The sequence below is a fragment of the Macaca mulatta genome, chromosome 4 (assembly GCF_049350105.2).
Source record: "Macaca mulatta isolate MMU2019108-1 chromosome 4, T2T-MMU8v2.0, whole genome shotgun sequence".
Classification (NCBI taxonomy): Eukaryota; Metazoa; Chordata; class Mammalia; order Primates; family Cercopithecidae; genus Macaca; species Macaca mulatta.
The window spans coordinates 39,045,220-39,071,464 of NC_133409.1; the positions used below are offsets into that span (position 1 = coordinate 39,045,220).

Sequence of the window (26,245 nt, forward strand, 5' to 3'; positions counted from 1 at the left end):
TTGATAATATGGCATATGACAGAGAATGAAGAACACAAAATGTAACAAAAATTTTAAGCAGAAACATCTGATTCATTTATATGTTAGTCAGTGAGCATTTATGTCTTTCTTATGTAGAATGGGCATCTAACAAATATTTCCATTAATGAATAGTTGGAATGAAAATTAAAATTTGCATATTTTCTTGGAGCTTAGTCCTTGACCTATTGATACACACTCTGTAGTTATTTCATTCTAACCCATAGCTTTAAATGCCTTCCAAAGCTAATGAATTTCTAATTACATCTCCAGCTCCAACATTTCTCCTTTATTCAAGATGCCCATGTTGAACTAGAGTATGTAATAAGCATCTCAACTCTAGGATACAATATAAAGTAGAGATGGGTACCATGAAACAGCAGAAAGCAGAGTTAGGAATTAGAAAAAGATGAAGTGATGGGTGTTTCAGGGAAAATGGTTAGGGAGGGCCTCTCTTCAGGAGGTGACATCTGGTAAGAGACCTGAATGAAGTGAGAATATTGAGGGGATACTATTCCAAATGAAAGCAACAGCTACTGCAAAGCTTCTGAGGCATGAACAGATTTCGTGTGTGTGAGGAGCCATGCAAGTTCCAGTTATGTGACTGGAGTGGAATGAGAGTTGAATTGTTTATGTACTTGGAGTACATTGATTTCAAGTATATAGAGTGAGAGATTTCTATACACCTTGTATTTTTAATTAATCAAATGTCTTTTTGGATTAATATGTTCTTTGTGTTCAGTATTGTACTTGATTTCAAAATGGGTGATTTGGAGAGCAGTTATTGCAGTCTTGGATAAGCTTGGAGAGTAGTATTTGGACATTAATATGACTATATAGAACAGAACCATAAGTGAAAAATAATGCTTATGAGGTAATCAGATTTTTTTTTCCCCCAGAAAGTATTAATGAAGCTTAGAAAACCTAGAATTACAGCTACAATTTGGTCCTCAGGAAAAATTATTTGCACTGGAGCAACAAGGTAAATGCTACTTGGGTTTTTTGTTTTTATTTTTTGCTTTTTCCCTCATGGAACGGACATTTTCCTAGACTTAACAGCAAAATCATATGTGAAGTTTGTTGTGTTCCTCAGTATAAAATTTATTTCCTGTATAACTGATAATCTTTTTCTTTCCTTAATACCATAGTGAAGAAGAAGCTAAATTTGGTGCCAGACGCTTAGCCCGCAGTCTGCAGAAACTAGGTTTTCAGGTAACATTTTCAAACAGTATCTAAACTATAAATATTTAAGGATTTATTTTTGTAGAATTAAAAATTGTAATAGACTCAAGAAATCACTATACATACTATTCTTATGATTGAACTTTTTCTAGGTTTTTTAATACTGCCCTTCAGTGTGAAAATTTGTAGCAAAATTTGGCCATGTGGGTATTTGTAAAGGATCCTAGCTTTTTCCCTAATTCCTTTCCCATAAAGAGACTTGTTTCCTCACAAGTTAATTTCCTTTTCAACTCTAAGTTTTTTTCACCTCTGATGTACACAAACAAAATCGTTTTTGGTTATCTCAAGAATGCCAGGTCAGAGTGGTGAATAGAGAATGGCAGAGGCCCGTTGACATGGACACACCAGCTGGCAGGCTCTCACACATGTAACGTGACTGTCACCGGCATGTCAGCCTCATCACTATAACTTGATAGAGGTATATACCTTTGAATAAAATGATTACATATTATGGACTTGCTAGGTCACTTGCAAATGATGAATAAATGAAAGATAAAGATGGGAATGGTCCCTGAAGATGAGGGCAAGGCTGTTTGGGATTGAGACAAGTTTGTGGAAGTGGGGAGAGGAAGTTACGTTTCCCTCTGATGACTCAGTCTCTCTGAAGTAGAGGGTGATAGGAAGAGACTGAATGGCTGGTGGGGAGTGGGGGTTGGTGCTTGAGGGAGGGTGGCAGTAGAGAGAGTCTTGAGTTGTACTGTGATTTGAGAGTGCTGCCACTTTGCAGTTTCCTGGCTTTGCGCAACTGCTGTGTGCAAGGCTGAGTTGAAGGATAGTTAGCTTACCCAAAATTGTGGTTTTAGGAGGAATGTTTGAAAAGATGAGATGAAACAGTTGAAGATGTTGGTAGGAGTGACCAAAGTTATTAAGGTTAAGAGCATTGTTTTCGGCCTTGGAACTTCTTTTAGTGTAACATTAGAAGTGTTGAGAGAAATCCCAGTTAGTTAAAAACAATTTTATCACTCTATCCCCAGAAAGAAAATAAACATCTAACTAATATTATCACAGAAATGTCATTTTGCCTTATTCCATATGAGAAAAACATCTGACTTTTGGAGCCCAGTGTACACTCTGTATTTACTGACTTTCTAAGGTGACATGTGTTCCATTTTTACTCTAGCAGGATGACCTGGACTTAAATTTTTTCCCTCACTATTCTCTGTCCTTTCTCAGTAGTTTTAAATATTTCACTTAAAAGTATTAAGAAATTAAACATGTGATTAGAAAGACCCATACTGTTTTAATCATGCAAATACCTCTGGTTTTATTTTTTTAATGAAGTTTTTGGGCTTTTTAAAAAATTGAATTAAAGCTTTCAATGCTACATAACTTACAGTACTAAACATACACTTAAAATGTTTTTGTTTTATCTTGTTTGCTCTTGGCTTTAAGGATTGATTGTTATTAAGGATTGCCATGATGAGCAGATTTTTTTGTTTGTTTCAAAATAAATTTATTGAGTTTTACTTCTCTCCTAAAGGTAATATTTACAGATTTTAAGGTTGTTAATGTTCTGGCAGTGTGTAACATGCCATTTGAAATCCGTTTGCCAGAATTCACAAAGAACAATAGACCTCATGCCAGGTAAGTCTTTGAAGCAATTTATCTTGATACATTACCAAATTTGAAATTACTAGTCAGGGTGTAAATATTTATATTAATTGTGGCTTCTTTTGTATAGTTATGAACCTGAACTTCATCCTGCTGTGTGCTATCGGATAAAATCTCTAAGAGCTACGTTACAGATTTTTTCGACAGGAAGTATCACAGTAACAGGTATTCTATGATATTGAAACCAAACTTGTAAATTATGGATTGAATGATACAAGATGCTTACACCAAGATAGAAATAATGTCTGATTTGTTCCTTTCAGTTACTTCTGCCCTTTAAGAGGAACTGGTCTCCTGACTTCTAACACTGTAGATTTATTTTACCTACTTTTGTACTATTTATAAATGTTACACATACTATTTTGTGTCTTTTTTCACTCAGCATTATCTTAGTGGGTTTCATCTATATTATGTTCTGTGTAGTTGTTTTTATCATTCATTCTCATTGGGCATTTGAGTAGTTTCCAGTATGGCGCTTTAAAAATATTGTGGTGGGCCGGGTGCATTGGCTCACGTCTGTAATCCCAGCACTTTGGGAGGCTGAGGCGGGCTAATCACAAGGTCATGAGATCAAGACCATCCTGGCCAACGTGGTGAAACCCTGTCTCTACTAAAAATACGAAAAATTAGCTGGACGTGGTAGTGCACACCTGTAGTCCCAGCTACAAGGCAGGAGAATTGTTTGAACCCGGCAGGCAGAGGTTGCAGTGAGCTGAGATCACACCACTGCACTCCAGACTGGCAACAGAGTGAGACTCTGTCTCCAAAAAAAAAAAAAGAAAAATTTATATATATATATATACACACACACATATTATATATGTGTATGTATATATATTCTGGTATATGTATCCATAGTATGTAAATTTATGATACCTTATATTTAAAATTCTCATGAGAAACTCATTTTATAAACTTCAGTTTTACATAAGCAAAATATTAAATATAATTGGTACCTGTTTGTTATGTTTATCTTGCTACATCTTTTGCATCTTTATTTGGAGAAAGGGTGGTTTCAGAAAACTAGGCATTCATGTCAAAGGGTAGCATTAGCATGCTGTGTGACATTTTAATGGTACTATGATTATAAATTGTGCAGAGGCGTTGCTTGGGAGTCAGGCCCAACCTTAGGCAAAAAAGAATTAAAGAAAATGTCTTCAATGTCCTTGAGCTTTGTTTTTTCTTTATTCAGTCCATAGAGGAAAATAACAATTTAGTCTCTCAACAAATAAATTTTAGTTTTGACTCATCCCATGGGTTTTCCCATCTTCCTTGGGGACTTTCAAAGCATATTCCCAGGATCCCACCTGAATCTTAAATATGGGATGGTAGGGGACAGGTCTGTTTGTTCCCTTCTTTCTGTTCTCTGTTTCCACACTTTGGAGGCTGGATGTCTGAGCAGGCCCAAAGCCTATTGATCTATCTCTACTAAGTATATAATAAAACAATGCATATGTAAAACTCTGTATTTACTGAGTTACTAGATATTAAACAAAACAATAATAAACTGAAGACAATTGACGTGGTTAAGTAGTATGCATTGTTTACTTAGATCAGGAATATCCTATGAAATGTTAGTAATATTGAATTGGTTCCCATGAGCAAAGCATAGCAGGGTGGGGGTAAAGTGAGTCAGGAAGGACCTCACCAAGATAGGATGTGGTTAGGACCATCAGAGTGTTTACAGTGGGTGGATTTGTTAGTTTCCTGGGTCTTTCAAAAGAGGTAAGTGTGTATTAGTGAAGCCATTTTTATTCAAAATAAATTTTATGAAAATAGTTTTCATTGTCCTTTTTTATGTTTCTTTTTAACAATTTAAATGAAAGATTACATTTTTATAAAGTTGTTCAAGAATTAACATAATGCACGGTCACCTCGTAGCCTTGTGCTTTGTTTTCTATTGACTTGTATAAGCTCTGAGGGTGAAATGACCAGATTGGTAATAAACATGTGGATACCCAGTGGTGGTAAATCTGTGGGGATTTTTAAACCATATATTTTAAAACAGCATTCTGGTTTCCCAACATTTTGGTGGCAGCTTTGTTTCACTCTGCTGTGTTCCTGCATATTCCTGAGCCTCTGTTGTAGCCTAACCAGAAGCCAGATGATAGTGATCAAAAGGATAGCTGTTATCTAGTCCCATTTGTTACTCCTTCCTTTCATGTACATATTATATTACAGTACTTTTTGTATTAGTCCATGATAGTTTGTATGCAGTTTTTTATATACTTTTTTTTTCGGTCTGGTGCCCTAAAACAAAGTGAATAACCTCATTTTGTGTTTCATGTGTCCTTTAATTGCCCAGAACAAAATCTGTATTATTTTTACTTATTATGGCTATGTGTATAATTATATGTGTAGTTTTTTTTAAACAGTTAACGTGATATTCTATACCACTTGAATATTTTTAATTCTGGAAAATCAGTTTTTCCTAGTGCTCCCTTTTCCAACTCTTCTCACTCCTTCCTCCGTTGTGTTTATTACAGGGCCCAATGTAAAGGCTGTTGCTACTGCTGTGGAACAGATTTACCCATTTGTGTTTGAAAGCAGGAAAGAAATTTTATAATTCACCACTTAATTGGTTAGAATCTCTAACTGAGCACCTTTTAAACCTGCTGCACATTGGACTCAAAAGGAAAACTGGACCAACAGTAATTGAGGAGATAGACTCTTTTATTCATTCACGGCTACAGTGTAAGCTCCAGTCCCTTTGGATTTTATTCCAAACCTTGCTGTAATATAAAAGGAAGTTTACAAGACATGACATTGCTGCTTTTACAAAAGGACATTCTATTTATTTTCGCAGTAATTCTCATGTCCCCATAAGCAGAGCTGTCACAGTGTGCACTACCTTAGATTGTTTTATTGTTGTCATTGTTATTTTTTTCCATTTTGAGCTAATGTGTTTTATTTGTGAATAGTCTTTTACATTTTTGTATGCTGAATATGGGCACCAAAGAACCTGTAAAAGTTATCTTTTTCAATTGAATGTGCACAAATAAAAGTTTGGAAAAGATCTCTCTTCATATCCATTCTGTAACTTTTATTCCCCATTTTCTATTTTAACAAAAATTGTATTCATACTTTTTTTTAAAATCTATGCAAGCTTAAGACTTTGGCTAAAGTGTGTTGGCTTCTTTTTGAAGTGTATTTTGTGTGTGTGTGTGTGTATATATACATATATATGCGCCACATGTGTATAGTATCTTTTAATGCTCTGTTACCAAATAACAAATAGGAATTTTTTTTTCTTGCAGATTAGAAATAAAAACGTGTATATAAACTCTAGAGAACCAGACTAGAAGTTTATAGATAAAGGATAATGTTTTATGTTGCTAATTTAATATGATAGAAAATGTTAAATAACTTGTAAAGGTTAAGAAATTGTAGTTTTAAGAAGAGAAACCTCTTACCCACTAGATGGCCATGAGAAAGAAGCTGTGATGAATGGTGCCTCATTTGGATCTTTGTTTTTCTGGAAAGACTCAACACCTGTAGTTGTAGAGAAGTGATTGAGGTTCTTGACTTTAATCTTGGGTTGGTGCCCAAGCCTATACTAAGAGTCTTGTCAGAAGTTGGTAACATGGAGATGTTTTAACAAGAAGTGCCCACAAGCCGCCTCTGTGCCACAATGTAATTATCAAATAGCCCCTCTTGAATTTGAAAGCCATTTTGTGCGATATTGTCCTTCCCCTTGCTGTATCTTATTTAATGGAGTTAAAGAGTGACTATTCAGTATATGAGATTGCTACTCTTAAAGTTATAATAAATACGCATTTATGAAACAGTGTCTCTGGCTCACCCAGGAGCCCTGATGTGGTAATACAGGATCAAGCGTAGTTGTGCCCTATCACTTAGGTGTAGGAGTTTAGTGTAACCAACAGTGATTATACCTAGAAGTAAAGCTGAGTGGAGAGTCCAATTAGCTTCTCAGGAGAAACTTAATGGAGACAATATTTCAACACAATGTTCCACAAAAACCTGTATTTCCAAAATGTTTTCAAAGCTTTGTGGAAAAGTTGCAACATCCTAACCTCCATATATAGTACATTTTCCTTACCGTATTATAAAGTAAATCTTGAAAACCTAGCTTAGGCACTGCACTGAACAACACTTATTATTTTTATTTTTATCTTTTTTCTTCTCAATGCCTTCCCTAACCTGCTTCTTACTCCAAAGTGGAAGGCAAAGGCGAACTTACATTTTTCTTTCTTAGGAAAGATTTCATTGGAATTGTTAGACTTTTATTTTTCCTTTTAAAAAAAAAAAAAAAGTTTATTTCCTTTATTTTAAGATTCAGTAGGATAGCCAAACTCATAAATATAGAGAATAAAATTACATGAAAGAGTTACAAGCTCACTGTTTTAAAGATTTGACATTTTCATTTAGTTTTAATTAACCGTAATAAGTCACCTCCTGTTTTGCAATGTTCACCAAAAAAAGAAATGTAGAATGGGGGAAAACATGCTTATATAGCCAAGGTACAGATCCAGATGATACAACCTTTTCAGTATTCGCATGACTTGAAAACTGTGCAGATCAATAGCTAATCGAAGTGCTTTATCTGAAGGGAGAGGGTAAAGACAGTGTGACCGGGTCTGTTTTCAGGGCTGCTGAGTGAGCCTCACCTAGCAGTGTCCATGGGTAATTCACTAACCTTAACAAAGAGGGGAAGAAGTGAGTGCTCTGATGTCTTCTGCTGGCTCTCCATAAGTACTGTAAATTTTTTTTATAAATAAAAACTGTGAATATATATGTATAAGTTGTAAGTATTTCCCCCTTTTCATTTTTGAAAATCAAAAAGCTTGATTTGGTGTGGGGCAATGAACATTGGATACAAATTTAGAGACAAAATTGTTTAGTTACAGACTCGGGATATTAAAATAAAAATGCAAAAGAATACTCAAGATACTGAAGTCGAGGTCACTAGTAATAAACCGGCTAGGCTGATAAACAGTTTCCTGCCCATTTATAATGAATGGCTAAACCAAAAAATAACTAAAGTATATATAGTGTTTGAACTATAAACACGGAAGGAAACGTGGGGCAGAACACACTTCCCTTCTCTTTCCAAAAACAAACAACAATGCATGCTCTGACTTGCATGTGAAATACACTGTGATAGAATTGAGATCTCAAATCTCCTTTCCTTTTAGCTTCGCCTGCAATTTTAATACAGATAATACACTGCAGATCAGGCCTTTTAGTCAGTCTCCTGAGTCTCTGATCTTATAGTTTTACTACTTACATAGGTTTATAGTCTCTCCACATTGTTATAAAGGAATGTAGTAGATCATGTTGCCTTATATGACATTGGGACAGTTTATTGGGAACCAATGGGAAAATTCCAAGCTAAGTAAGAAGGAGCTGGCTCTTAGGATTCTCTTTTCTTTAGGTTAATCATATTTTAAAATTCTTTTTCAAGTTAGGTTGTTCGTGCTTTTACGTTTTTTCTGTGTCTTCCATCGCTTACAGTATTAGTAATTTAATATGTTACTTGGTTCAAGATTTGATTATGGATTTTCTATCATCATACCCAAATTTTATTAGTGAGACCTCTTACCAAGTCTTTAAAATCAGCTGGAGAAGTAGAGAACAGTTCATCGTTGTGTGGGTGAAACCCACGTTGCTTGTACAGGCCGCCATCATAGAGAAGAACATACGAGGGAATTGTCCTGATGTCTGAATGTCATTTATTGTGTCTTCGGTCACTGAAAGTCATCATCGAGTGTAGCCTGTGTGCCGTAACCTGAGGTATTGATATTCCTGAGGAGTGTGAAGAATTGCAGGACACTGTGGATTACTATACATTGTCATGAAAGCCTTACACGGAGGCAGCTTTTCTAGGCTTGACTTAATAACTTCAACCTAATTGCTTAGAGATTTGGATAAATAACCTAATGGCCTGACTCCTAATGTTTTACTAACAGCTACTTCTAAATAAATATGGTCCCAGGATTTTAAAATTGTCTTTTCTATGCATTTTTTAAAAATGGAAAAAAATGCTCATTTTTCTCAACTATTGCAGAATAATTTTAATATTTCACAATATTAACATGAAATTCATAAAAGGATATTTTGCATTAAATTGTAGTTTATAGTTCATAAAATAAGCTCTATAATCTTTATACTTGTTGAATGTAACTAGGAATTACCACTAAAATCCTAGCCAGGACCCTCTCCTAATCTAGATGGAATACATGAGCAGTTGTCCACACTGTGTGTTCTGGTTCTTTTTTGCGTAGGACCCACTGCAAGCAGTGTCTTGGTAGGCAAAACCTGTACCCTTACGTCCAGACCACTTGTGTGTCTGAATAATAAAGCTGTGACTGGCCTCCGTACATACATAGCTTAAGGCAGAGGTTGATGTCTTCACTAGGACATAGTCTATTCAAAGGCTGCTCTGTGAAGGTAGAAAGTATGAAACCAGCCAGTAACTTCTTTTTTAACCTGATATCCTACTCAGAATAAGAAAGAGATCACTTAGGACCTTGTACCTCGTCTACCTTTTGAGGTTCCTTTTGGGGAAGAGGGGATTAAAGGCTGTCTTTACCATTTCAGTGTCTCTTCAAAACCAGTTCCATGACACTGAAAAGAAAGCACAGGAGTCACAACTATGCACTGGTCCAAAGACACCCTCCTAAGCGTTCTGGCACTATCCACGTTCAGAAGGTGTTGAGACCATTAGTTCTCTGGAGAAAGCTGCCTGGATTGGCCCCTACCACACAGCTTGTTACACTCCAAGAGCTGCTCCTGGGGTTTTCTTTTTTGAGGCTGTCTTGGCACTAATTCTTCTTGGTGATGACTCATAAAGCAAATGTTGTTTTTCACATAGTTCCTGAAAGAAAAAGAGGCACTAATGAAAATGTCATTCTTAGTTTACAGTACATACAAAAAAAAAAAAAAAAAGTGTAGGCTATTATTTTTTAAACCACCCTGGGGCTTTAATGTTTTAGCTATGCAAAATAAATACATATTTTTATTAGGAAGCCTGCTGCACCATGAAATTCAGTATGCCGCAGACTTTGGTCAGTCTCATGCAAGGGGTAACGGTGTCTTCTCAGAACACAATCCCAGCAGTCAGCTCTGTGGGGAAGGATTCCAAGGATAGTATTACATACAGAGAACCAGTGGAGGTTTCATCCCAGACCTTATTTTTTTCCATTTCTCAAACTCCAGCAATGTGCCTATATTTATATCTCTTCTGTCTTCTACGTCCTCCCTCACTCCTACATTAACACATTTTTCTACAGGATTCTTTCCATCAACACAAAAAGATGCTATTGTATTTTACCTTCATTAACAATGAAGAGCTGCCTTTGAACCTCCCTTTTCAAATACCTTTTTCTGTAATTTAACCAGTGATTTGAGTGGCCACAGTATGTAGGTGGTATGGGTTGAGTAGATAAAGACTCCTGTTTTCAAGGAGCTTACTTAGATTTTAGAGGGGAGACAAGCATATAATTTGAAGTAGTAGAAGTGCTAATGAGAAATAAACGGAGAAGGAGAAAAAAGGATTTCGTTAGGTGGGAGAGGACAGACTGTTACCCAGGTGGCATCTCTCTAAAGCAGTGACCATCAGAAAATGGAACGAAGTTAGGGAGGGAACCCTGCGAAGAATCCCAGAGACCTGAGAAGTGGGGGCAGGGAAACGAGTTGGTATCTGGAGGGAATCTGAGGAAGGTGTTTTTTCAGGATGGGAAATACTGCAGCTTTGTGAGTGTGTGCATGATGATAATCCCATAGGAGGGGGAAATTGATGCAGTCAGTGTACAAATGGAAGCATTGACCTTTGCAGCAAGGCAGAATGTGTGGGCATAGATGTAGGCAGGTTAGATCTTGTGGCAGGAGGACGAGATGGTCTCAATTTACTTTCTCAGTGAACTAAAAAGCAAAATAATTAGAGTGAGGAAGTGGGAGGGGGTGCTGGAGGCTTGGGAAAAGTATTGGTGTGAAGTAATCGTCTTTAAAAGTAGGAATGTCAACTCAACAGGGAAATGTGGTATATTGCACGATATTCCTCAAGAGCTACTTGAGATTGATGTTCGTAAGTTTAAAACAAGGCTGATCAGCATGGTTGTGTGTTTGATTCAGCCAGGTTTAGCTCCTTGAATGCAGGGATAAAATGAACTAAGAGTTGACTTGGTCAGAGTTAAGGTTTGCCTGAGTGATGGAAGGAGAGAGAAGAGGGGAAAGGGAGAAGGTGAAATGCAAAGAAGTGGCCTGGGTGGTGGGCCATGGAAAGTAGGAAGCAGGGGAAGGAAGGAAGGGAGAGCGTGAGCCTCCAGGTTGTGGTGGGGCTGAAGACTTGTTAAAGTGCCAGTACTTGAGGAAGTGGGCTGGAGAGATGAGTGGTTAGAGGGTGAGTGGAATGCTTGTGAATGAAGCAGTGATTGGAAATGAGTCTAGGGCATGGCCATTCTGCTTTTCTGCTCCCCTTCACAGCAAAACTGATGCAAGGAGTGGACTGTAGCTTCTTCACTTCACTTCCATTTTGTCCTCCAACCATATCAGTCGGCGTCTGTCCTCTCATTCCACTGAGCCTGAGTCTGTCAAGCCTATGATTACCTCTGTCTTTGTGGCTGGTCTCTCCAGTCCCACCTTCCTACAACACATCTGGCTTTCCTCCAGCCTCACTGCTGGCTTCTTTTCAGTCTCTTTTAACACTCTCTTCTTTGCTCGGTCTCTAAGGTTGGCACAAAACTGGGCCTAGTCCCTTCTCTCTCTGTTCTCTGACCAGATAAGCTTATCTGGCTTCATGACTTAAATACCACTTAGCTGATGGCCACTCACATTTGACTCTAACCCCTAGAGTCTCCAAATTTCAGACTTATATATCCAAGTGCCTACTACTAATGTTTCTATTTGATGTCTAATGGACATCTCACAGTTAATATCTCCAAATCCGAGCTCTATTCTCTCCCGAGCCCTGAAACCTAGTCATCTCTCGGGCTTCCCCATCTCACCACCTGTCCAGTTTCTCAAGTTAAAACTTGCAGTGTCATCTTGACTGCTTCATTGCCTTACTCCTAGATCCATTTCGTTCATATTTTTTCATGTATTCAATGCTGAGCTTTGATTATATGCCAAGGAATTGTTCCGAGTGTTGGGAAACAACAGTGAACAAAATATACAAAATTCCCTGGCTTCATGGAATTTAAATATAGCAGGAAGAGATAGACAGTAGACCAAGTAAAATATAGTGTTTCTGCTTTGGTTAAAACTGAAGGATTGGAAAGTGGGTGCAGAGTTGGATACACAACTGGTATTTGAAATAGAGGGACAGGAAAAGGCTGATGGAGGTGAAGCAGCAAGACAGGTGGATATCTAGGGGAAGATAATTTGAGGCAGAGGAAACAGGTGCCAAGATCCAGAGCCTTGAGCATGCCTGATGTGTCTGGGATGCAGCCTTTGGCCTGTGTGGCTGTGAGAGGAGAAGGGCAGATTAGCAGGCTGTACGGGGCTGGAAGGGCATTGGAAGGCTTCTGCTCTTGCTGGAGAGCCACTGGAGGATTGGAGAAAAAGAATACCTTGGTTGCATTTTAAGGGGTCATTCTGGCCACTGTGTAGAGAACTGATGGGAGGGGACAAAGGCAGAAATGAGAACCAATAAATGGGTATTGCAGTAATTCAGGATGGAGATCATGGTGACTCAGACCAGGGCAGCTGGGAAGGTGTTCAGGCTCTGGATATATTTTGAAATAAGAGCCAACACAACTTCCTGGTGGACTGAACATGGATGGAGTATAAGAGAAAGAGTCAGAGAAGACTCCTAAGTTTGTGGCCAAAGCAAGTAGTAGGATAACGTTGACATCCACTGAGGTGAGTAAGGCTGTGAGTAGAATGGGTTTGAGGATATCACAGGTTCAATTTAGGACATGCGAGGTATTAGGTATCTGTTAGACATTTGGAAAGACGTAGAGTAAGCAGTTGAATAAACAAGCCTTGAATTCTGGAGAGATAGCTAGAGACAAATTTCAGACCCTGGCATATTAATGAGATACAAACTGTCATTGACTGAGATCAACTAGCCGGTGAGGGTGATAGAGAAGCGGTCAGGGGACTAAGCCCCAGGGCACACCAACTTTAAGAGAGGAAGCAGAGGAAGAGAGACCCATAGGTAAGAGACAACAGGGGACGGGTCCCAGAAGGCTGTGAGGCAACCATTTCAGGAAGGAGGACTATCCCCAGGCAAACGCACTATCTCCAGTCAAATGCTGGGGATAGTCTAAGATGAGGAGTGAGAATTGACCACAGAGTTAACCAACATGGAGGTAACTGGAACATTAAAAAGTAATTTCAGGAGCGGGATGGCCATAACAAGTCTCATTGGAGCAGGTTCTTGAGAGTGGGAAGAGCAGAAGCACAAGTGATGACAGTGAATACAGACGATGCATTAGAAAAACTTGGCTATAAATAGTACCCAAGAAATAGGGCAAAAGCTGGAGAGAAAATGGCACCAAAAGATCTTTAAAAAAAAAAAAAAAAAGATGGAGAAAGAATCACAGCAGGTTTCCGTGCTGATGAGGAGTAGATAAAGATGCAGGTGATGCAGCAGTGAGCCGGGACAATTGCTGGAGAATGTGCTGGAGAAGGGAGAGAGGAGAGAGGGGGTGAAGGGGCCTCTCATAGGAAGGACTGCATTCCTACATAGGCCCTGGAGGAATGGTCGTGTATGTGGAAGGTGGAAGTTTCCACCTGATTATGTCCATTTTCTCAGTGAAGTCAGAAGCAAGGCCATCGGTGAGGAATGAGGATGTGAGGAAGTTTCTGGAGAGAAAGTGATCTGGAGCGTTTGTCTAGGAGAGAAGCAGTTAATAGACTAGGGATATGTGTGATTGCCACATGTGATTGAAGGCCACTTAAGGTCCATGGGTGTGATGGAAAAAGAGACCCAGCACTACAATTGCCTGCTTTCTCAGCCTCCTTCGGCTGGACGGCTGCAGACACTCACTATGGCACACTTTAAACTGTAAATCAGATCATGTCACTGCCCTGCTTAAAATCCTTCAGTAGCTTCCGCTGCAATTAGACTGAAACCGAGCTCTTCACTCAGCCTGCAAAGCCCTGCACACTAGTCTCTACCTGCTTCCTAACTCGTCAAAGATTACAGCCTTCTTTCCATTTCTGGAACAAGTCAAGTGTGTTTCTGACTTAGCCTTTGCATTAGCTGTTTTTTCTGCCTGGATTTTCTCCCCTATCTTCCAAGGTTGGCTTTTTATTACCCAGGTTTAATCTTAAATGTTACATCTCAGAATAACCTTCTCAGATCTGCCCAATTGAAAGTAGCCCTTTAGTCACTATCTAATCAGCATACTGGAAATCTCATGGTGATTGTACTCGCTGACAATGTTATTGTAGAACCTACATCAGTGCCTGGCACATAGTAGATGCTCAATAAATATTTATTGAATAAATGAATTGGGCAGATGAATGAATGAAGAAATGGCCACATCAAATTAACTGCTAAAAGTGAAAAATAAGTTTGCCTCAGAACTGAAATATTTAAAAACATTAACTTGTTTGCTTTCTCCATTTGTGCCCACTTAAGCTGGGGGAAAAGTAAATCACAGCTGAAACAGCAAATATGGCAAACATCACATCCCATTTTGAGTTTGTAGCTTGCAAGGCAGAAGTTCAAAATAAAATCTTTTCAAATTACATTATTGCAGAAATCTTTTCTGACCTCTCAGCTGAGTCACTGTTTATTTTATAAGAAACTTAACATCCTTGGAAGAATATTTGTTTTCTCAGCTTTTTAGAAATAGGGGTAGAAGAACCCAACTCCAAATATAGAGGAAAATGCTATGCAATGTGTAGTATCATGGTTGAAGTTAATTTGATATTGTACTTTACTTTCTTAGAAATAGACATTGGGATTTCTACATCAGGACTATTACCTTGGTGACAAAAGTTGATTCATTGTTTTATTCTAAATTCATGAAGACTCTCTTAACTCAGCAGTGTCCTTCCTCATTCTTCAAGTTCACTTCAGCTTCTGTGCACAAGCGGGTTCCATGGGCTTTCTACCACCTCACATTTTCTTAACTAATTTAACAACTTACTGTATTTTTTTTGTCTCTGACATATCTCTCTTGGAAACCTTGTTTAACGTATATCCTTCATAGATACTTTGGTCAATTTACATAAGCCAGGCTGCTCACATTGTCATTTTAAAAGCTTTTCTCAACCTGTTGGTTCAGCTCAGAAAAGCCTCTGTCTCACAGTATTACATGAATAGAAGTTAACCGGGAGCCCAAGGCGGGCAGATCACGAGGTCAGGAGATTGAGACCATCCTGGCTAATACGGTGAAACCCCGTCTCTACTAAAAATACAAAAAAAAATTAGCCGGACGTGGCGGCGGGTGCCTGTAGTCCCAGCTACTTGGGAGGCTGAGGCAGAAGAATGGTGTGAACCCAGGAGGCGGAGCTTACCATGAGCTGAGCTCCGGCCACTGCACTCCAGGCTGGGCAACAGAGCAATACTCCATCTCAAAAAAAAAAAAAAAAAAAAAAAAAAAAAAAGGCCAGGCGCAGTGGCTCACGCCTGTAATCCCAGCACTTTGGGAGGCCGAGGCGGGCGGATCACGAGGTCAGGAGATCGAGACCACCCTGGCTAACACGGTGAAACCCCGTCTCTACTAAAAATACAAAAAATTAGCCGGGCGAGGTGGCGGGCGCCTGTAGTCCCAGCTACTGGGGAGGCTGAGGCAGGAGAATGGCGTGAACCCGGGAGGCGGAGCTTGCAGTGAGCAGAGATCTGGCCACTGCACTCCAGCCTGGGCGACAAAGCGAGACTCCGCCCGCCCCCCCCAAAAAAAGTTAACCTACTATTTGATGCAGCAATCTCATTACTGAGTATATACCCAAAGGAAAATGAATCGTTTTACCAAAAAGACACATGAACCCATATGTTCATCGCATCACTATTCATGATAGCAAACATATGGAATCAACCCAGGTGTCCATGAGCAGTAGATTGGATAAAGAAAATGTGATACATATACACCATGGAATACTGCACAGCCATCAAAAAGAACTAAATCATTTGTAGCAACATGGATGGAGCTGGAGGCCATTTTCTTAAGTGAACTAATGCAGAAACAGAAAAGCAAGTACTGTGTGTTCTCACTTATAAGTGGGAGCTAAACATTGGGTACTCATGGACATAAAGAGGCAAAAATAGACACTGAGACGACTGGAGAGGAGAGCGATGGAGGTGGGCAAGGGCTAAACAACTACCTATTAGGTACTATGCTCACTACCTGGGTGACAGATTCATTCATACTCCAAAGCTCAGCATCATGCAGTAAACCTTTGTAACAAACCTGCACATGTACCCCCTGATTCTAAAATAAATGTTGGAAAAAAAATTCTAAAAGAACCTTTTCCTTTTTGTCCTCAGTACTGGGCTTCCTCATGGTTTATAGCTAGTAGGTATTACTACTGCTGTAATGACTTTAAAATGTAAAATTGTTTTGCCATCTCATCTTTCTTAATTGCCTGTATTTTTGTTCTTCATTACAAACCTTGCAGTTCTCCTATAGTCTGTTTAGAGGTCAACATACCTTTGACTTTTGGTCCTCTCCTAATTTGCAATTTATAACGTTCTTGGAGACGGTCTGGATTTAAATTTGAGTAATTGCATGACTCAAAAGTAACAGAAATGTGATTCTTTCAAAAACATTTCATAAGTCAGAATTTTAATAATTTAGACAGATTCTTTCCCCACCCCAAATTCTGAATTAATAAGTTCTGTTGCGTTTTAGATACCCACATCATATGTTCTTAAGGAATATCTTATTCTGGAAGCCTACTAGAAAGAAAGATTAGATTTTCTTAAGTTCTGTCATTGAATTTTCATTTGGTTTGCAATTTGATACATTCTGACAACCTTATATGAAAAAAGGGATTTGAAAGTCCTTAATCTTATGCAGAACATTCTGCTTTCAAGTTAGACTTTTTTAAGAGAGTACAGTGGGTTGTGATAGTAAAGGAGGCCTATATAGTTTCATTCAATTAATTAATTGTTACTTTCTCCCTGCCTCCATTTTTTAGTTATTTTTGTTCACAAGAATTCACAAAATTTTACTCTTATTTTTCTGTGATCTTTTGAGACAGGGTCTCACTCTGTCACCCAGGCTAGAGTGCAGTGGCACGATCACAGCTCACTGCAGCCTCAACTTCCCAGGCTCAAATGATCCTTCTACCTCAGCTTCCAGAGTAGCTGGGACTACAGGCACAAGCCACCACGCCCAGCTAATGTTTTGTGTTTTTGATAGAGATGGGGTTTTGCCATGTTGTCAGGCTGGTCTCGAACTCCTAGGTTCAAGTGATCTGCCTGCCTTCACCTCCCAGAGTGCTGGGATTACAGGTATGAGCTAGTATACCCGGCCACAAAATGTTTACAGGAATTTTGCTCCCTGAGTTAGTAGATGAGTAGTTCAAAGGTGCATATACACAAAGTGGATTTACTACGAAGCCAACAAAACAAGTTATAAAATTGAACAGTGGATACTTTTTAATCATCTACCAGAAATCAATATTAAGCTAGGTAGGCTTTGTAGGAGTTACATAAGAAAGATAATGGACAGAGCATTCCTGGAAACTAAAACTTTATTAATTAACAAGGTGAAACCACAAGAGTTCTAGCCAATGCAGTATAGAAGAAAAGAGGGCGAGAAGATATTGAAAATCTAGGACAAAGGATTACTCTCCAGGGCTAGAGCTACTCAGGACTTCGACGATAAGTACTTGAGTTGAGTCTAAAAGCATAAGGATGTAGAGCTGAATCTTCAAAGCTAGGTAAAATGTAAGAACAGAAGGAGAAATCAGGAGATTAGAGTCGTGAGCTAGGAGGCCATCCAGGAAAGAAGATTGTTTCACATAGCTAAAAGAACTTCAAGAAAGAGTAGGTGTGGTAGATTAAATGTGGTCAGAAATTCTTTGCCCTTCATCTCATCAAGAGGTTAGGTCTCTTTCTTCACCCCTTGTATCTGAGCTGGCCTCAGGACTTGTGCTGACAGTAGAAAGTGGTCAAAGTGATGTGTGTATTCCTGATGTAAACCTCAGAGAGACTTGCAGCTTCTTTCTGCCTTCACTACCTTGGAAAGCTACCCTGAGTTTGACATGTGAGGAAGCCACTTTGCCTCCTCAAGGATGAGAAGCCACTGGGGAGAACTGAAGCTCCCCATCGACAGCTGGCACCTACTGCCACCTATGTGATCAAGTCCTGTGTGATTGTGGGCCCTCCTGCCCAGGGAGACACGTGAGTGAGCCCAGGCAAAACAGGCAGAGGCACCACCTAGCCAAACCAAAGAATCATTGGAAATGGTCCATTGTTTTCAGCTGCTACATTTGGGATGCTTTTGTTATGCAGCAATGGATAATTGATATGAAACAGGCACAAGGAAGGATGAGAAATGAAGGAAGATCAATAGATTTGGAAGTCATCAATGTCCTGGGATCTCAGTTATGGAAAAAACCTGAATCCATGAGGAATGTTGCCAGTTTACAGGTGGATACATTGAGTTATTAAAGTCTGAGGCCACTGATGCTTTAAATCATATTTGTAATTGATAGTCATTATTCAGAGTCCAATGCACACCAAGAAATCCAATCATTTTGACCTCCACTTGGATAGTCAGGCAGTGCATTGGTTAGTCCAAGGATATAGCCAGCCTTCCTCACAATTTTATTTCCCATTGTAAATGAATCATTTTCATTTTATTTTTTTCAAAACAGGGCCTCATTTGTATTAAAAAAAAAAGCCTTATAATTTGATATTTATCTTAAGCTTAAACTGGGAGAATTTTTTTCTGCTTTTTGTAAAGTAAAATATTTTTAAAATTTAGACCATCTAAAAGTGTATAAAGCGCAAAGTGAAAATTTTCCACAATCCTACTTACCATACCCCCAATAAGCCAGGATTAATGGTTGGTTCAATATAAATACACATGCACACATATACCTACTAACAATTCACCTATCAGGTTTATTCTTCCTTCAAGTAAATGCTGAAGAATCGCTATGCCCACAGTATCTATAATCATACATTTCCCTCTACTGTTTTCAAAGTATTTTTAAAAGAAAATCACAAATTGTGAAAATGTAGTTTCCTCCCATTATATTAAAACCCAAGAACAAGTATCCCTGCATTTCTAAATGAAATTATGTAATCCTAGGAAGAGTAACAAGTTCTCCTTCATTCTTAGCCCCTATGTCTCACCTCTTCCCCCAGGACATGGTTTTGGCAATTAGAGCTACTAAAAAAGGAAAAGGAATTTTCTGCCACCCACTTCTAAATTAAATGTTCCACTTCTAAGTTAAATTGTTTAAACAGTCTCTCCTTGTGAAATTTTTTAACGAGTTTTCTAAATGCCTATTCATATAAGAAGCTTATCTTTCTTAAAATTACCTTAAATGTGCACTATTTAGAACAACTGTAGACGGTTAAGCCTGAGAGTGTTTCTGCTAATCTTAGCCTTAGCAAGTGTTTAGGGCACAGAGAAGGAGCCATAAGTCTGATAGAAATGGAAAGGCTGAGGCCCAAGCTCCTAGCCCAGGGTGAACATGGTATATCTACATTTCCAGGACCCACCCCAAACCCCAAACAAAGAAAACCTGCTAGGGGGAGCTGGAGAGACGGAAGAAGTTCTGAGATGGTTACTGAGTAGAGCTTTAAAACGTTCACCCGTTGGTTGGGGACTGGGTGGGGGAAACACTGGGGGGGCGGTGAGGGATAAAAGACTACAAATTGAGTTCAGTGTATACTGCTCCGGTGATGGGTGCACCAAAATCTCACAATTACCACTAAAGAACTTACTCTGTAACCAAATATCACCTGTTTCCCAAAAATCTACGGAAATAAAAAAATTTTTTAATGAGATAGTTTTAATCCTTAGCACAGCAGAATTACATCCTCTATACAACAAAATTAATTTCAGAAAAAAATCAAGTAAAACAACAGTAATAACAGTTTCTCTTTCAGAAAAGAAATGCAGACAGTGAAAATATTAAACTTTGTTCTACTAAAAATTATTACATTACAAAAAAAGGAAAGTGTGGTTTAATGCTTTTTAATTACAATGACGTATTTTTTTTTTTGTTTTGTGTAAAAGGAAAAAGCTTGTAACCTTGCACCTATACATTGGTTGGTCACAGTAATGAATAATAGCATTACAGTTTGATGATAATTATAAAACACTAACATGTTAAAAACATTCCAATTGTAGACCGAGCACGATGGCTCATGCCTGTAATCTCAGCACTTTGGGAGGCCAAGGTGGGTGGATCACAAGGTCAGGAGATTGAGACCATCCTGGCTAACACGGTGAAACCCTGTCTCTACTAAAAATACAAAAGAAAAAATTAGCGGGGCGAGGCTGAGGCAAGAGGATGGCGTGAACCCGGGAGGCGGAGCTTGCAGTGAGCCGAGATTGTGTCACTGCACTCCAGCCTGGGCGACAGACAGAGTGAGACTCCGTCTCAAAAAAAAAAAAAAAAAAAAAAAAAAAAAAAAAAAAAAATCCAATTGTAAAGATTTTATTCAAATTCAGTACAATATTTCATCGATAAATGAAATTTCGCACTTGCCAATCAAATGCATTCACTTTGTAGTTTGAAAAAAAAAAGTTTCACTCGTTGGGAAGAAATGGTTATTCTTCCTTAGCTGCATCACCCAAATTAAAGACAAGGCAGGGAAATTGGAATTATGCACTAAGATATAGTCTTACGCTAAAGGGAATGTCCTAAAATAATTTCAGATATTATTCCTTTGCTGCATATGAAAGCTGCACTTTTGACCAAAGAGTATTGTTCAGAAACCAATGCATGTAATACTTACACTTTTGCTAGCTCCATTGATATTTGTTCCAAAGAGCACCCCTTTGTCTCAGGTATAAACATAACAACAAAAAGCAGGGATGCTAGACTCATGATTGTATATATAAAGCACACCCATGGCAGGCCAATAAGATCTATAAAGGACAAAAGAAATTGATTATAAATGTGTTTTGTGTGGCTTTGATCCCATTTGTGAACAGCCACTTAGGGCATACATAATACCATATGTATTTCCAAACATGCCAGCAGTATCCAGGAAAATAGCAATCACAAATTTAAAATGTAGCCAGCTCTGAAAGTGTTACTTTTACAGACTACCTTAGCTTTCTCTGGTGAAGTAAATAACAGTCTTGTAACCATCACAATTTACACCCAATCTCATCTTCTTGGTGGGCATGTCTTTCTGTTTCAAAATGGCAATGTGTCTTTATTAATATAAAAAAGCACATGCAAAAAAGGAACCTCAAATAACATGGAAACATATGATGTAGAAGGTAAAATCTCTCTTCTCCCCCTCCTCAGTTCCCCTCTTGGGAATCGCCATGGTAGCAGTTTAGTTTCTGTTTGGTGGACAATTTTTTCCCCCTCTTACTATCATTCCCAATGGTGGACATTTTTAATGACATTTGTACAGATGAATTTTTCTTGGAATGAGCTCACCCTTCTTTGCTCTGATTTGAATAAATCATTTCATGCTGGCAATATTTCATCATTTTTAATAGCTTACAGTGTATTTGTAATGCTTCTTCCTGGGTTCAGAGAAAAAAGTGATCATGGATCCAGTAAAAGGCATCAACTTGCCAAGATGCATCACAAGAAGCAGGATCCTCAAGATTCTGATGACTCTCATCTGCAAACCTAGTTTTTCCTCTGACCCCTTCCAGCCGAAGATACAGTCCCTTTGTAGTCATGGACCAAGTCAAGGCACATTCAGTGGGGAGCAGTGGCCCCCAATGCACTTGAGTCTGCTATTTGCATTGTGGCGGCCCCTGACTCAGCAGCAGAAGGTCTAGTGTGGCAAGGAGTAGTCGGAAAGAAGATGGCTCTTTCTGAACATAGGCTCAAACCAACTATGAACAAGATTTTACAAATAGCCTTTAACAGCTGCAGCCACAAACCATAGTTGGTCAGGCAGGAAAACTGACTGAGCAGTTGTGTACTGAGGCAGTGTTTGTAAATGCAGCATGAAAGAATCGAAGCATAGTAACCACTTGTCGGTGACTTGTGCTGAGGTTGGGAGAAGCAGGAAGGAGGAACAGCACTGCAGTTGTTTTGGCAATTTTAATTAAACTCCTGTCTCTCTGTGCTTTTCTAGCTGGCACAGGGTATTGCCCAAGTGATTGCTTAATAAAGTCCTTGTAGAATTGGGTTTTCTTCCTTCTCTGGAGCATAAAACCAGAATATAGAAATTGTCAGAATCCCAAAGGTTGTCTCATCAAATTGTCCCCAGTTTTGTTTGAGCATTTTGAGTAACAGGGAGCTCACCATTTCACAAAGCCTCTTATTGCCCTGTGAAATAGCTGCATCTGCTAAAAAGTTATTCCTTGCTTAGATCCTAAATCTGCCTTTCAGAGGCTGTGCTTTGTCCTCTGGAAGGACACACATTGAATCAGCTCTCCCCACCCCTTCTCCATGGCAGCCATTCAAATATTTGAATGCACCTCAGCCCTTCTCTGAGAATCCCCTTGTCCAAGTCAAACATCCTGAACTCTTCAGCCATTCTTCCCACAGCATAGGTTACTGCCCTCGCCATTCAGGCCGCCCTCCTTCAGTGAACACACTGCAATTTTTAAATGGCTCTCTCAAGATATTTTACTCAGAGCTGAATGCAATACTACAATTGTGTCATGACCACTGCAGAGTACAGTTATCTATCTGGAACATTCTGCTTTTATTGATACAGCTGAAATTGCATAAAAATGTTGGTATTTAAGGGCTTGCTGCCAAGTAGAACCTCACATCTTTTAGATCCCTCTATCCCACACTTGGAAAATTGATTTTTGAAAATAAGTAGGAAATGTCAAGCATTCCGATTAAATGTCATCTAAAGGTTTTAGATCATTCTAGGCTTTTTTTGGTAAGTGGATCTGTTTTCCTAACATTTGTTCTAAAAGCCGGTACAGAACTTCTAAAGCTTCACTGGCTCCTCCAGTGTATTAGCTATCACCCTCCCAGAGATGTGAGCCATCTTTTCCATCCCTCATCAATTCCATTTTTTCTTTTACATTTTTCTTTCTCCACATCAAATAGCAGATGGAGGGTATGTGTATGTTGTGTACATGTGTGCACATGTGAAGGCGGAGGGCACGTGTTTATGTATGTGATCTGAGTAGGACCAGTTTCTTTGTTTCCTTTAATCTGGAGCTATTTCTCAAAAGGTAGGATAGAAACATTTGAAAATGTTATATAAAAACCCAAACCACGCTTAAATAGTAACTCCAAAGGTTAATTTCCAAAAGTGGATATACTAAATATGTATGTATGTATGTGTGTGTATATGTGTATATATGTGTTTATATATATGCACATGTTTTGAGCAAACATCCACTTTTGAAAATTACATCTATAAAGACAATATATATGAAATGAAGAAACTGAGTTATTTGTTTCACAGAATTTCCCACGGTCTGGATTTTCTTGATTGTAGTCATGCTACGTGTTCCTCATCTGTATATTAAATAAAGAGAAACTGACTCATTGGTCAGTTTTGGTGGATACTGGGGAACAGCCACATTATTTTGAAAACTAGAAAATAAAGAGAAAGTTTCAAGCACGTATTTTACCTTTCTTACATGATCCACACTTCAGGGTAGCCAAAGAGCTAATGAGAAGAAATTTCTCTTTAGAGAGGCATTTCAGATAAAACTGGAGAAGGAATGATATAATGAGTAGGTCTGGGAAATGATCATCAAAGGAGGCCAACGTGACAAACAGCAAGACATCCAGGCCTCATGTGCCTCCTGTTGGCAATTCACACGGCAGCAGCTGCCACAGAGTTCACCAACAAATGACATCTAAATCTCCTCAAGCCTCTCTCTTTTTTTTTTTTTTTAAATAAATTTAGGCTTTATTTATTTATTTTAGCTCTATCATTCTTTGTAATCCCCAAGGGTCTCCCTTCTTACTCTGCCCATGTTTACAAGTTGGAGCTAGGAAAACAAGGCAAATGCTTCTGTTTCTGATTTGATCCCTAATATTGGGTTATTTTATTATAATGTATCAATCTAATTTATGGGGCTGCTGAATGGAACAGACAAACAGCAATGTTTTGTTTTGTTTGTAACACTTTTTTTATGCCTTGCCTTATTTCCGACATAGGGATCCTCAAATTTTCTATACAACGCGGTTGAATTTCAGGCTTCAGTGAAAGTAACAATGAGCCTGACCTTATCGAATCTCCCTGCCAGGCGCAGTGGCTCACGCCTGTAATCCCAGCACTTTGGGAGGCTGAGGCGGGTGGATCATGAGGTCAGGAGTTTGAGACCAGCCTGGTCAACAAAGTGAAATCCCATCTCTATTAAAAATACAAAAAAATTAGCCAGGCGTAGTGGCACGCACCTATAGTCCCAGCTACTTCGGAGGCTGAAGCAGGAGGATCCCTTGAACCTGGGAGGTGGAGGTTGTGGTGAGCCGAGATCGCACCACTGCACTCCAGCCTAGGCAAGAGAGTGAGACCCTTGACTCTGTCTCAAAAACAAACAAAAAATAAAAAAGAATCTCGCTTCTGCTTCTCTGCATCATTAAATTTGATGAGATTCCCCTTGAAAATAAAAGTTCGTTATTATTACAAGCAATTCTGCCTGACACCTAAACATGAGTTTTGTTATTGTGGATTGGTTTCCCTTTCTCCTCAAGCCTCTATCTAAATCTAATAGCAAGTTACAAGAAACATAAAAGACAGAGGAAGGCTAGGTATGGTGGCTCATGCCTGTAATCCCAGCACTTTGGGACGCTGAGGCAGGTGGATCACTTGGAGTTTAAAACCAGCCTGGCCAACATGGTGAAACCCCTGTCTCTATTAAAAATACAAAACTTAGCTGGGTGTGATGCTGTGCGCCTGTAATCCCAGCTGCTCCAGAGGATGAGGCAAGAGAACCATTTGAACCCGGGAGCTGGAGGTTGCAGTGAGCTGAGATCATGCCACTGCACTCCAGCCTGGGCAAGAGAGAGAGACTGTCTTAAAAAAAAAACAAAAAAAAAACAAAAAAAAAACAAAAAAAAAAAACAGAAAGGGACACGTGACATGACTATAATCAACAAAATTCAGACTGGAAAATGCTATGAAACAAATCATTTGTTTTTTAATAGATTTTTAATTTCTTTAGAAATATGAGGTACAGTGGGGGGTGAGGAGATAGAGGAGATGGAGACAAAACCTACAAATTATGACACATTTCAGGGACTTGTAAGTTATGTATTTGGGTCATGATTCAAATCACATATAAAAAACAATTATAGGGCAATTAGAACGTGAACACAGACTGGGTATTTGATACTAAGGGATGATTATTTATATTTTTAAGTGTGATAATGACATTGTAGCTATATTTGAATGTCTTTTAAAGGTCTATGCTGAAATTTTACAGACAAAACAACATTACATATGGGATGTAACTCAAAATAATTGGGTAGGGGGAAGAGCAGGTGGGGTTAAAATAGATTTAGATTGAAAACTGTGTAAATTGGGTTATGGGTACTTCAGGGTCATGGCCGTCCTCCTTCTAAGTGTGTTTGAAATTTTTCACGAAAAAATGGTCTTTAGGTGGATGTGATTCCCGAACATTTGTCCTATGAGGACCAAAGACATTAGAGGAAAACAAAGACTTCTTACCGGTTACAGTCAAAAATGTCAGCGAGATGAGAAGATTGATGCCCCAGTTCATGCTAGAAGTTAAAGCCATGGCTCGTCCTCTGATCCCACCAGGAAAGATCTCGCTGAGCACCAGCCAGGGCACTAGAAGAAAGGGAAGAGTGGGTGGCGGACGGCACACTTAGCGAAAACCCATTGAATCTGAGTGCCGCGCCCTGATCTCTCCCTGCCCTCATCCTGCCGGCATTTGTGGTTGGGAAGCAGGGCCATTTCCTACCTCAGAAGGCCAGGACAGTACAGGGACGTGCTGCCTCCTCACCTCCAGCCAAGGAAGAAAGGACTCACAGAAACATTAGGAGAGCTGGACCATGGTCCCCACAGATAGGGTGAGGGGCATGAAGTGCTGGTATCTGACACAGGCCCAAGAAATGCAAACCACAGGGCAGAGGCGGGGGCCACCTGCCTGGCAGCAACAAGAGAGCCAGCTCGGGACATCTGCCAAGCACAGGAGCCTCAGTGCCAGAGCCCAGGTGTACCTGCTGTAGGACTGGGCTGTTTCCTTGTCTCTCTCCCCCTGACCTTGGAGGAGTCAGAAATCACAGCTAATGAGTGGGTAGGAAATGGAGCCAGGAGGGCATGAGGAAGCCGGCTACTCTCCCTTCTCCGACTTGGGCGTCCTGGCCTGAAGCAAGCTGGGTGGAGAGAAGTTCTAAATTAAAT

General features: G+C 39.2%; 2 protein-coding genes across 6 annotated transcripts in view; one reads left to right on the forward strand and one right to left on the reverse strand.

Annotated features, from left to right (window-relative positions):
* The window catches only part of TBPL1 (TATA-box binding protein like 1), a 37,547-nt gene extending 30,886 nt beyond the window's left edge, over nucleotides 1-6,661 (forward strand). The window contains exons 3-7 of one of the 2 annotated variants that reach the window (XM_015137412.3): nucleotides 918-1,000; nucleotides 1,167-1,230; nucleotides 2,741-2,844; nucleotides 2,942-3,036; nucleotides 5,358-5,887. In XM_015137412.3, coding sequence (XP_014992898.1) covers nucleotides 918-1,000; nucleotides 1,167-1,230; nucleotides 2,741-2,844; nucleotides 2,942-3,036; nucleotides 5,358-5,437 — 426 coding nt within the window. In that variant the 3' untranslated portion in view covers nucleotides 5,438-5,887. Of the gene's footprint in view, nucleotides 1-917; nucleotides 1,001-1,166; nucleotides 1,231-2,740; nucleotides 2,845-2,941; nucleotides 3,037-5,357 lie in introns of both variants that reach the window. The other variant, XM_028847133.2, reaches the window with a different exon arrangement.
* A 452-nt stretch (nucleotides 6,662-7,113) lies between these two features.
* Nucleotides 7,114-26,245, reverse strand: part of SLC2A12 (solute carrier family 2 member 12) — a 119,526-nt gene continuing 100,394 nt past the window's right edge. For 2 of the 4 annotated variants that reach the window (XM_077999434.1, XM_015137410.3), the window contains exons 3-5: nucleotides 25,547-25,669; nucleotides 20,717-20,849; nucleotides 7,114-9,709 (exon numbers count right to left, since the gene is read on the reverse strand). In XM_077999434.1, the coding sequence (XP_077855560.1) occupies nucleotides 9,556-9,709; nucleotides 20,717-20,849; nucleotides 25,547-25,669 (410 nt within the window). In that variant the 3' untranslated portion in view covers nucleotides 7,114-9,555. The remainder of the gene's footprint in view (nucleotides 9,710-20,716; nucleotides 20,850-25,546; nucleotides 25,670-26,245) is intronic. The other 2 variants (XR_013416212.1, XR_013416211.1) reach the window with 2 other exon arrangements.